Source organism: Biomphalaria glabrata, chromosome 7, assembly GCF_947242115.1.
Source record: "Biomphalaria glabrata chromosome 7, xgBioGlab47.1, whole genome shotgun sequence".
In the NCBI taxonomy this organism is placed as follows: domain Eukaryota; kingdom Metazoa; phylum Mollusca; class Gastropoda; family Planorbidae; genus Biomphalaria; species Biomphalaria glabrata.
In genome coordinates, this window is record NC_074717.1 from 28035992 (window position 1) to 28048698 (window position 12707).

The following is a 12707-nucleotide window of genomic DNA, read 5'->3' on the forward strand; positions in this document are numbered from 1 at the left end:
GTCAGGACGTATATCCAGCGCTACGCAATCTTTAGATCACTGTTTCACAAACTTTTATCCGTCTCTCAACCCCCCCCCCCCCCACACACACACTTTCAATGTTGCCAAAAATGATTTCTTATTGTATAGTGCGTTTTAATAACAGAAGCGTTGTTTTTATTTTTTTTTTTTGGTACTATATAGTATTCATGGTGTTAATTTTTTGGGCTTCATTATATTGCTACTACATTTCTTCACATCGCATTATCTTCTTTTTTCTACTGGATTTCTTGTTTAAAAAAAAGTAAATGGAATAGAACAAAACAAAGAGCAATGTGATAACTTGGAGCGTGAAAATTCACATTACCGGTACTCATATTTAGAACACATTTTTAAAGGGAGCACACTTTATTTAACTAAGCTGAAAAACGTGTAACTGTCACGATATAACGAGTTGCCTCTCTTGATTGAGACGCATATTCCGGTAAATATTATATATGTATGTATGTATGTATGTATGTATGTGTGTGTGTATATGTGTGTGTGTGTGTGTGTGTTTGTGTGTGTGTGTGTATATATATATATATATATATATATATATATGTAAGAATATGTATGCATATATTTCGGTATTTATAGTGCATTCGTCTTTCGAGAAGGATAGTGTTAATCATTACCTTAACGAGAAGAATGACTTCGAGGTAAAAACATGTAGTCTACTTTGTAACTAACCTACACAATAAATGGAACACTGTACATTTTTTATGACTCTTCATGACATACTTGACATAATTAGTGATGAGACACAACATAATTAGTGATGACACACAACAAAATTAGTGATGACACACAACAAAATTAAGTGATGACATACAACAAAATTAAGTGATTACACACAAAAAACTTAAGAGATGACACAGAACATATTTAGTGATCACACACAACAAACTAAAGTGATGACACACAACTTAGTAATTTAAGAAATTGGAAACACTTTTTTTAGACGCACATTTCTAGTGAGAAGAGACTCATGGGTACTCACATTTTTTTACAATCAAAGTTATTTTTGGTCTCGCTCCATTTTGTTTGCATGCTAAATCTGAGCATGTCTGACCCACAGTATGACAAGAATGTATCCAAAATTTGTGCACCGGGGTATACAATGTTAGTAGATTGAACACCTAAAGTGATATTGTTAGATGATTGAAATTCTTCTGGCACAATGAGGAAAGGTTGTCCATTTAGTAAGTTCTTTACTGCATCGGTCAGCGATAAATAAAACAGTCTAGAGATAACTGTGTTTAAAAAAACCTCACCAGAAACACCAACGCTGCAGACCCTTGCAACCCTTCGCAAACATTCACTAGATCTGCCTCTGGGGCTATCAGTTAAACGTTGAAGCCGGTTTGGCTTTCACGAAGAAAAGCGATAAGAATATGAGGAGCCCTAGGGCGCCAGACGCCATGGTGTACAACAGAGGTGTCCACACGTTGCCAGTTAGGTCCATGAGAGGCCCCATGATGCTGGACACCAACATGTAATGAGATGGTATGAGGAACCCGATCATGGTCATCAACTTGCCGACGTCCTTGTGTGAGTCTTCTGTGTGGGGCTGGAACTAAAATGTGAAACATCAAAATATGAAACAAACTCAAAACTTTTATTTGTTTTACAATGATGCTATTCCAATGACAACATAATCTCAATCACACTTCAACTGAACATGATCTCAATCACACTTCAACCGAACATAATCTCAATCACACTTCCACTGAACATGATCTCAATCATACTTCCACTGAACATGATCTCAATCATACTTCCACTGAACATGATCTCAATCACACTTCAACTGAACATGATCTCAATCACACTTCAACTGAACATGATCTCAATCACACTTCAACTGAACAAGATCTCAATCACACTTCAACTGAACATGATCTCAATCATACTTCAACTGAACATGATCTCAATCACACTTCAACTGAACATGATCTCAATCACACTTCCACTGAACATGATCTCAATCATACTTCAACTGATCATGATCTCAATCACACTTCAACTGAACATGATCTCAATCACACTTCAACTGAACATGATCTCAATCACACTTCCACTGAACATGATCTCAATCATACTTCAACTGAACATGATCTCAATCACACTTCAACTGAACATGATCTCAATCATACTTCAACTGAACATGATCTCAATCATACTTCAACTGAACATGATCTCAATCATACTTCAACTGAACATGATCTCAATCACACTTCAACTGAACATGATCTCAATCACACTTCCACTGTACATTAAAATACATAATTGTAAATCTAGGACGAAATATTTTTAGAAATTCGTCTCCGCTTTAAACTAAAAGTCTGATGGAGGCTTACCGGCATATAAAAAGAATGTTTAGTCTTTGCCAATCTCACCTCTCTCTCTCTCTCTCTCTATTTATTTGTGTCTTTTACTCTCTCTTTATCTCTATCGTCACTCTCCTTCTTTCACTATCTCTCTCCCTATTTATTCATCTCTTTCTTTTTCTCTCTCACTTTCTCTCTCACTCTCGTCTCTCTTTCTCTCTCTAACTATCTCAATAGGTTGAAAAAGTCGTCACTTAAAAATGACAAACTAGTAAACTGTATAGATCTATAGTCACAGGTATTTTGTCTAGGACAGTTCGGCTAGGTGAAGCACCTGGAGATTCTCTTTTTTTTTTATAGTTATGCTTGAAATCCAGTGATATTATAGAGAGCTGTTCTGTGTGAGTACCCTTTCAATAGAGATGTTCTGTGTGAGTACCCTATCAATAGAGAGCTGTTCTGTGTGAGTACCCTATCAATAGAGAGCTGTTCTGTGTGAGTACCCTATCAATAGAGAGCTGTTCTGTGTGAGTACCCTATCAATAGAGAGCTGTTCTGTGTGAGTACCCTATCAATAGAGCTGTTCTGTGTGAGTACCCTATCAATAGAGAGCTGTTCTGTGTGAGTACCCTATCAATAGAGAGCTGTTCTGTGTGAGTACCCTATCGATAGAGAGCTGTTCTGTGTGAGTACCCTATCAAAAGAGAGCTGTTCTGTGTGAGTACCCTATCAATAGAGAGCTGTTCTGTGTGAGTACCCTATCAATAGAGAGCTGTTCTGTGTGAGTACCCTATCGAAAGAGCTGTTCTGTGTGAGTACCCTATCAATAGAGAGCTGTGCTGTGTGAGTATTCTATCAAAAGAGCTGTTCTGTGTGAGTACCCTATCAATAGAGAGCTGTTCTGTGTGAGTACCCTATCAAAAGAGCTGTTCTGTGTGAGTACCCTATGTTGTGTATTTATGTTCCTGTTGTGTGTTGTGAACTGATCTGTTCTAGTGTGTCAAAATGTCATGGTGTCCAGGTCAGCTTGTGTGTGTGTGTGTACTGTGTTATTGTGAACTGTTTTGTCATTCTTGTTCAATAAAGCCTAGCTTCAAGACATGTCTTCCTTTAGTGTTTTATTAGGTCACTACAATTTATTGAACAAGAATCTTGTGGATTAATTGTGCTTCTAACCTTAAGTATGGATCGTTTTCTAAGACCTGAAAGATTGGTGGTGGATCCTAATGATCCGGACGCTCAAAGGATCTGGAAGCACTGGCTTCACACATTTGAAAAATTCGCATTAAAACTAGCTGTATCAGAAGGTGAGAAGTTCGATCTACTATGTAACTTTATCTCACACGCAGTGTACGAATTGATATCTGACTGTACTGACTTTGAATCTGCTGTAAACACACTAAACGGACTCTATGTGAAACAAACCAATGAGGTTTATGCTCACTATCTCCTATCCAATTGTAAACAGGACAGAGTGTTGACAGGTATATTCAAAAATTGAGATTGCTAGCTAAAGACTGCCATTTCAGAGCAGTCACTGCCCTCGAAAACCAGAACGAGGCCATCAGAGACGCATTCATTAGTGGCATGTCATCACCAGATATTAGGCAGAGACTTTTAGAGTACTCATCTCTGGATCTCGCAAAGTCATTGGAGGTAGCTAGATCTCTTGAGATGGCACAGAAACATTCTGTGACATATAACTCGCAACAAGCCACTACTTTTCAAACACCACAAGCACAACAATCCACTACGTCGGAATTGCCACTTTGCTCTGCTGTAGTAGACACGATTGATTCGACACCCGTTACCATAGCTGCAGCTCAAGGCAAGTGCTACTTTTGTGGAGGTGCTATCCACTCTCGTAGCAAATGCCCCGCTAAAGATGCAACCTGCAATAAATGCGGTAAAAAGGGACACCACAAAAAGGTATGCAAATCAAAACCTTCTACAGTTTACAGACATAACTCTGATGCAGCGGCGTATACAATAACAGCCGCCTCTTCGTTTTCTCTATCTCGTGCTGTAATGAAGATACAAGTTAACAACATTACCCTTGACGCCCTCATCGATACAGGTAGTTCGGACAGTTACATTTCTGCATCGGCTGTCAGAAAGTATAGATTCAAAACTTTTCACTCATCAAAACATATATCTATGGCCAACACGAACCTAACTGGTTATACTCGAGGCCATGTTAATGCTGACATTGAAAGTAAAGGCTCCACTTATAAAGACTTCAAGCTACACATACTTGACAACCTCTGTGAGGATGTTATTTTAGGCCATGACTTCCTTGAACAACATGAGAGTGTACAGATCACTTTTCAGGGGCCTAAACCAACAATGGTGTTAAATGGAATGAAAGCTGCTAATGTCGAACCCGCTCCTCTTTTCCAAAATATGCTTAAAGAGTGTCGACCTATCGCCACAAAATCCAGACGATATTCTGCAAACGACACTCTATTCATCAATTCAGAAGTTGAGAGACTCTTAAAAGATGGCATCATTGAGCCCTCGTCATCTCCATGGCGGGCTCAAGTCTTAATAACAACTAACGAACGACACAAACGAAGAATGGTAGTGGACTACAGCCAAACTGTTAATCGGTTCACACTTCGGGATGCTTATCCCTTACCTCGCATTGATGATATGGTCTCTCAAATAGCTAAATATGAAATATTTAGCACCCTTGATCTGCGCAACGCCTACTATCAGATCCCTCTAAGGAAGACTGATCGCCCCTATACTGCCTTTGAAGCTGGAGGGAAATTATACCAATTCTGTAGGATACCCTTTGGAATAACTAACGGGACAGCCTGTTTTCAACGGACAATCGACAAGATCATAAAACAAGAGTCACTGGAGGGTACATATGCTTATATTGATAACATCACCATTTGTGGTAAGGACAGAGAAAAGCATGATAAAAATCTGCATAAATTTCTTGGGGCTATAAAAAAATATGGACTAACTCTTAATGAGGAAAAGTGTGCATACGCATCCTCAAGAATAAGATTACTAGGTTATGAAGTCTCCCATAATGAGATGAAGCCAGACCCCGACAGACTACTGCCCTTGCGTCAACTTCTTCCACCCGAGAACCTAAATGCACAAAGGCGAGCTGTTGGTCTATTCTCCTACTATGCCAACTGGATAGGACATTTCTCAGATAAGATCCATCCCTTGGTACACAACAGAACCTTCCCACTCCCTGAGAGAGTCAAAGATACATTTCAAGCATTAAAAAAAGAACTAGAAATGGCTGTTGTCACTAACGTAGACCACAAAACGCCGCTGGAGGTTGAAACAGATGCATCAGATATCGCTATATCCGCTACATTATCCCAGAACAAAAGACCAGTTGCCTTCTTCTCCAGAACACTATCTCTTAGCGAGAGACGTCAATCTTCAGTAGAGAAAGAAGCAATGGCTATAGTTGAGTCAATTAAGAAATGGAGACATTTTCTATTAGCGTCGCATTTCAAACTCACCACGGATCAAAGGTCCGTATCATTCATGCTTAACCCTCGCCATCACGGTAAGATAAAAAACGACAAAATTCAGAGGTGGAGAATAGAAATATCAATGTACAGTTTTGATGTGTGTTACCGGCCGGGGGCTGACAACATGGCCGCCGATGCTCTTTCTCGTGGATTCTGTGCAAGTACAACCACCCCCCTCCCTAGGTCTTTGAAAGAACTTCACAACACTCGTTGTCATCCTGGCATAGTGCGAATGCTCCATTTCGTCCGGTCAAAGAATCTTCCGTATGCAGTTGAAGAAATAAGAACTGTAGTAAACAATTGCCCCATCTGTGCAGAGATAAAACCTCGTTTTTATCAACCATCTGCCGGCAGCTTAGTAAAAGCCACATCACCATTTGAGAGACTTAGTGTTGACTTTAAGGGACCACTCCCTTCTACCACTAAAAATAAATATTTATTGACAATTATTGATGAGTACTCAAGGTTTCCTTTTGCATATGCATGTCCTGACATGTCTACTCAAACAGTAATTAGACGTTTCACAAACCTATTCAGCATTTTCGGCACGCCCTCGTATTTACATTCCGACCGGGGATCAGCCTTCATGTCTGAAGAGCTATGATCTTTCCACAGAAGTAAAGGCATAGTAACAAGCAGAACCACAGCATACAATGTCAAAGGGAACGGGCAAGTTGAAAAACTGAACTCGACTCTCTGGAAGTCAATTCTTCTTGTCGTCAGGTTAAGAGGACTACCTAATACACAATGGGAGCTAGCCCTAAACGACGCTCTCCATTCAATTAGATCTCTACTATGCACTGCTACAAACATGACACCTCACGAAAGACTATTTTCCTATAAAAGAAGGTCCGCCTGTGGTGTCTCTCTGCCGACCTGGCTATCTGTTTCAGGGCCTGTCCTGATGAGAAGACATGCAAGGCAAAGCAAATATGATCCGCTGGTAGATGAAGTGGAGCTTATTGAAGCTAATCAGAACTATGCCCACATACGTCTTCCAAATGGACGGGAAGAAACTGTCTCACTACACCATTTGGCTCCGAGAGGCGACTCATCTTCAGAGACCGTAGTACATGATTTCGCCCCAAGAGACTTTGAAACATCTTCTGAGGTCTTTCAACATCAACTGGCTCCTGGTAACACTGAGACTTCTCCGGGTGTCTCCCAACACTCAGTGGCTTCTAGGGGTGACATAGAGACATCTGTAGAGAACATGGTTCCACCTGCTTTAAGAGCAGAAGAAAACATTATTGAAAATGGACAAAATTCACCTGCCAGAGATACGCCCTTACAGCACTTGTATAATCTCAGAAGTAGAGCGAAAAGAAACTAAACGGGGGGTGAATGTTGTGTATTTATGTTCCTGTTGTGTGTTGTGAACTGATCTGTTCTAGTGTGTCAAAATGTCATGGTGTCCAGGTCAGCTTGTGTGTGTGTGTGTACTGTGTTATTGTGAACTGTTTTGTCATTCTTGTTCAATAAAGCCTAGCTTCAAGACATGTCTTCCTGTAGTGTTTTATTAGGTCACTACACCCTATCAATAGAGAGCTGTTCTGTGTGAACTGTTTTGTCATTCTTGTTCAATAAAGCCTAGCTTCAAGACATGTCTTCCTGTAGTGTTTTATTAGGTCACTACACCCTATCAATAGAGAGCTGTTCTGTGTGAGTACCCTATCAATAGAGAGCTGTGCTGTGTGAGTATTCTATCAAAAGAGCTGTTCTGTGTGAGTACCCTATCAATAGAGAGCTGTTCTGTGTGAGTACCCTATCAAAAGAGCTGTTCTGTGTGAGTACCCTATCAATAGAGAGCTGTTCTGTGTGAGTACCCTATCAATAGAAAGCTGTTCTGTGTGAGTACCCTATCAATAATACGTTTTCTCCACGTTAGGTCTGGATTAACAAAACTAACACTATGCATGACTAAATGCATGACGCGCAGGACGTAATTATCTTCTTTTTTTGAAGTAACGTCTGTATCATATAAGAAGAAGAAAAGACACTAAGATTTACCACTATACCCGTTAGTACTGACCTTTTCTTGGTGAAACTTGTTGACCAGCACGAAGGTCAGTGTGTAGATCGTTGACCGGAACATGCCGTACACGACCATAAAAATAAAGTACACCTCAACAGTTTGAGTCACTAGCAGCGTCACCAGAGTCAGCAGCAGTAAAGAATGAGTCACAACAAAGTAGACCTGTTCCCCTGGAGATGTCAAGCCCAATTTGTCTTACAATTACGTATTAATTAAAACTTCAACATTAACATTAGTACAACACGAATCGAAAGCCCGACTTCAGTAGATCCACATCATTATTTAAAGATCATACATCATATTTGATGTCATATCCCCCAGAGGAGGGATGCGAGATGTAAGTGCCTTGTATACAGAAATATATTCTCCAATACCTCCATTGGTACCTCATGTTTTAGTGAGCTCTATACAAAGACTTTGGAGGGGCATGTGTACCCTCTGATACTGACCAAAGGGAGAAAACTGTAGACGAACATTTTTTTTTTCTTGTAATTTAAAGTTCACCCATATAAGAGTGAGTTGTGTTTCTTTTTCTTAAACCCTTCCCTACCTTGCCGCATTTATAGCCCATACTTTCTTCGCCAATAATTTTCACAATTTCTTAAAGCTTTTATAAAACAAGGATTCATTCATATACAAGTGCCGAACAAGCATTTTCATAAAGTGGAGAAATACATATACCTAAATTTATAATTCTTAACATTTGGAAGGTTAACCCATGGCTCATCAGATATCCAAGTCAATTTTAATTACTAAAAGGCTAACACACCTTGATATTCACAATTCTATCAGAAAGTTGACTTACCTAAGATATCCACAATTCTATCAGAAAGTTGACTTTTTAAGATATCCACAATTCTATCAGAAAGTAGACTTAGCTAAGATATTCACAATTGTATCAGAAAGTTGACTTACCTAAGATATTCACAATTCTATCAGAAAGTTGACTTACCTAAGATATTTACGATCATCTGGTTGCATAAGCTTGTGATGAGATTGGAGATATTCATAACTAGGAAACCAAAGGCCGCCATTCGAAGTCCTTCAGTGTATCTAAGGTAGCCCTCAGTACCTAGTTCCGCCATTGGGTCACCTTCGTAAATACTTATGGTCAAAACGTTAGCAGCGTACACCACGATGCAGGTACTGGCCCCGATGGAAAAGAAGCATGCCACGCAAAGAATCACCAAACGTCGATGGAATAAGGGCTTCTTTTTAAGATTATGTTTTTCGAAGTTTTTAGATTCTCTTTGCAATTCCGCTAGCTTCCGCGAGTGAAAATCTCCAAGAGGCGATTGGATGAGGGCTAGCGACGAGGAAAGGGAGTGTTTCAGAGATAGAGAACGCATATAATTACGTGTTGATGATGCAGCTTTGTCAATAATTTCTTTCGCATCCACGCTGGAATCGCCGACTTCACTTCTGGATTCACGTTCTCGGTGCTCGGACTTGTGGCAGTTTTTTGAAAATGTTAATTTTGAATTATGAGCTTTCCGGCGATCGTCTGTGGGCTGAGTCCCGGAGCTGGAGAGCGCCATAGAAGTGGAAGACATTGACGAATAACCCTTCACGCTATCGTCACGCATTAGTGGCCTGGTCGCTGGGTCCCTCACCTCTGTGTGAAGAATATCCGGCTTGTAAGGACGGCGCTCGTCATGAAACTCCAACCTGCGCCTCGCTTTGGCTGGATGCCTGCCATTCGCTAGACTCTTCACTTCCGGCCTAGTTCCTTGGCGCAAATGTTCGTATTTCACACGCTGTTTGCGGCTGATAAAAAGTCCACTAAATATGGTGGTCAAGTAGCTGAGGACAATGATGCCAAATAGAATGGCACAGAAACACAGCAGTGTTGCTGCTACGCCGTCCACTTGAAAGATTGGACCCAGTATCCCTGGAAAGTCGAAGCATCCGATGCCTGAGAATGTTGTCCCCGCCAGGGACTGGGCAATCGTGGCCACCATTAGCATACGTGTGTGTTGAAATGAAGGGACCACCTCTAAAACAAAAGCCCGGGTCAAGGACATGCTGATGTCGAAGCCGATGTCCATCAAGGCAAATCCTGTGATGGACAGAAATGCCGTTAAAGGAAGACTGGAGTAATCGTTGTCATTTACATCTGGAGTCATGGAATCATTTGCTGTGGAGTTGTAGTCGAATACAGAGATGGTGGAGTTGTAATCGTTGGATATTTTAGACGAGTTCACGTTGGTGAGTTCAGCATGAAGCTTGTCCATTTTGATGATGCCGCAAAAGGCCAAAATGGACAGACCAGATAAAAATGTGAACATACCAACAATCAGTGTGGCTGTCTTCTTCATCTGTTGCAAACAAAAAAAAACGCAATGATTTTTAAGACCTAACAAAAAAAGGAACAGATAATGTGTGTGTGTTTGTGTGGTGCATGTGTATGTATTTGTGGTGCATCTGGGTGTATGTGTGGTGCAATTGTGTATGTGTGTGTTTGTATATGTGTGTGTATGTGTGGAACATGTGTGTATGTGTGTGTATGTACGTGTATGTGTGTGTGTTTCTGTGGTACATGTGTGTGCGTATGTGTGGTGCATGTGTATGTATGTGTGGTACATGTGTGTGTGTGTGGTATATGTGTGGGTGTTTATAGTTAATGAAGGACAGCGGGAAGTATTTAAAAAAAAATTCATTTAGATTGTAGGCAAACGGATGTAGATTATTTAATATGAAGAGTGTCACTTCTGTCCCGTTGTTTGAAATGAGTAGCCGAAATTTTTACTTTATTTCTAACTACAAAATGTTGTTTTTTTTACAAACGTTTACATCAACCTACTCTGTCTGTCTGTCTGTCTGGCAAAAGGTTTAAACATGTTTTTTTCTCGGATCAAGTTAAAACTTTGCACAATTATTCATTGAACCTGACAAGACATGAATCAATAAAAAAAATTAACCAATTAGTTACTTAATTGTTGGTAATTAATTATTTTGTTTTATATGGAAATAAGGGGAACACAATATACACTGTACGTTAATGTACTATATACACCATACTATAGTGAACAACATGTTTATTCTAAGAACGTTTTGCGTAGCTGAAATTATGGATGACAAAACGTCACGTTCTTTAACATGGTTTCTTTGAAGCACGTATCCAGACAGAAAAACAAAAACAAACGTGCATTAGTTTTAATTAATTGATGATTCAATGGGTCCATTCTATCGACGAAACATTGAAAAGTTAGAATGATGTTTTAACCTTTAACTTTTCTTCTTTAAATACAAGAGCCAGATAAGAACAGCATTCCAAGTTTAATAACAACGAATCACATCTCAAAAACATTTGACCGCAATTGACTGTAACACTGATACAATGGGAAGAGAAAAAAAACAACAACATACACTTGTAATGGAATATTTTGATCGTAGTAATTCTTACCTTAGGATTTGAACCCTTATCAGCAAGGACCCCCAGGATAGGTAACAGGACCATGCTGATGCCACCGCAGACCACGCCATTAATGGACACAAGGTTGACAGGCACGCCCAGATACTGGAGTCTGAGGAGACACAATGTTTTGTATTTGTTATAGGGTCTGCATGAAATTGTCTGTCGACATAGTGATGCAGAAATTGGTTCATTGGTTGAATAAATAATTGGGCTAATACTGATGAGATCAATCACACAAAACCCAGATGTATTCTTTGGTTACAAGAATAGGCAAACCAAAACCTCCAAATTAAATTGCGTGTAAAATTACAGAGGTGTGTAAAGTGAGGGTGAGTGGCATGAACCGTCTTTCAAGGGAGTTCCCATTCAACTCATGCAGAGCTTTGTTTGCTGAACGTCTAAAGGCAGCATGGAAACCTTCTCCCCAATACCCCATCCTCTCACAAGTCCACACAAGAGATTTAATTGAAATAATATTTTATATGTCATTATTATATCCAATGTTTTAAACCCTATTCTTTACATCTTTAATATTGAATACTCACATTAAAACAGCATAAATCTGCTCAAAGGAAAGGCACATCTCTATACCACACACAGCGGATACCAGTAAAAGTTGCCAGCATCTGCCGACCCCTTTCTGCTGGCCGTCTTCTTGAAAAGCATGGCCGGCTTCTTGAAAAGCATGGCCGTCTTCTTGAAAAGCATGGCCGTCTTCTTGAAAAGCATGGCCGGCTTCTTGTCTCTTTTGGACTAACCAGGAAGCCTGAAGAGACTGTGAAATTCCGTCCATGGAAACATCAGGAGGGACAAAATACAAGTTTTATAAAATAGATGGTGTCATGACAACCGAGGCTTACAACTCTAATCATATAACAATCAACCTTGCAGTTCTAATACTATGACAATCAAAATATATACAAAATAAAAAGCAACCAAACTGCGCAACTAGAAAAGTCGATCTATTAATAGAGTATTAACCCCTAAGTTGTCTAGTTTGTATCTGATGACATAGCAGTTGGGCAACAAATACGTAATGTAATAAGCGTGACCATGATAATTTCACTTGCTCAGGTTGCAAAAATCTGGCCAAAGCCAGCTAATCTAAGGCAAATAATCAGGAGACATCCACTTACGACATCCTCACGCAAACCATTTTTATTCAATTTCTAACTATACGTATAACGTGGGAAAGGCTTCGGGAGCAGGGCCGGTCTTAGGCCACTGCAACCTATGCGGCCGCAGTGGGCCCCGCACTTTCATAGGCCCCGCGCGATGCGAATTCTATGTGTAAATTATTAAATTAAACAATTTTAACTTATCATTAAAAGGGTTCCTGGAATTCTCCTGGAATTATAAAATATAAGAAAAAGGCATGAAAATGTCCTGATATTATT

At 39.9% G+C, this 12707-nt stretch overlaps 2 protein-coding genes across 2 annotated transcripts in view; one reads left to right on the plus strand and one right to left on the minus strand.

Moving 5' to 3' along the window:
* The window catches only part of LOC106069915 (putative tyrosinase-like protein tyr-3), a 46026-nt gene that overhangs the window by 6969 nt on the left and 26350 nt on the right, over window positions 1-12707 (plus strand). The gene's annotated exons all lie outside the window — the stretch shown is intronic.
* LOC106069906 (uncharacterized) lies at window positions 1209-12353 on the minus strand. The gene is made up of 5 exons (XM_013229684.2): window positions 11856-12353; window positions 11299-11419; window positions 8845-10210; window positions 7890-8062; window positions 1209-1597 (listed from the first exon to the last, which is right to left on the minus strand). Exons 1-5 carry the CDS (start codon window positions 12101-12103, stop codon window positions 1364-1366), a joined length of 2142 nt encoding a protein of 713 aa, XP_013085138.2. The 5' UTR covers window positions 12104-12353; the 3' UTR covers window positions 1209-1363.

Bases quoted from the DNA above. Each gene is read 5' to 3' on its own strand.
- LOC106069906 (XM_013229684.2), bottom strand. From the start codon at position 12,103: ATGGACGGAATTTCACAGTCTCTTCAGGCTTCCTGGTTAGTCCAAAAG. The intron at 11,420-11,855 runs GTGAGTATTCAA...GTGTCTCCTCAG, and splicing joins CAGATTTATGCTGTTTTAAT to ACTCCAGTATCTGGGCGTGC. The intron at 1,598-7,889 runs GTCAGTACTAAC...TTCACATTTTAG, and splicing joins ACAAGTTTCACCAAGAAAAG to TTCCAGCCCCACACAGAAGA.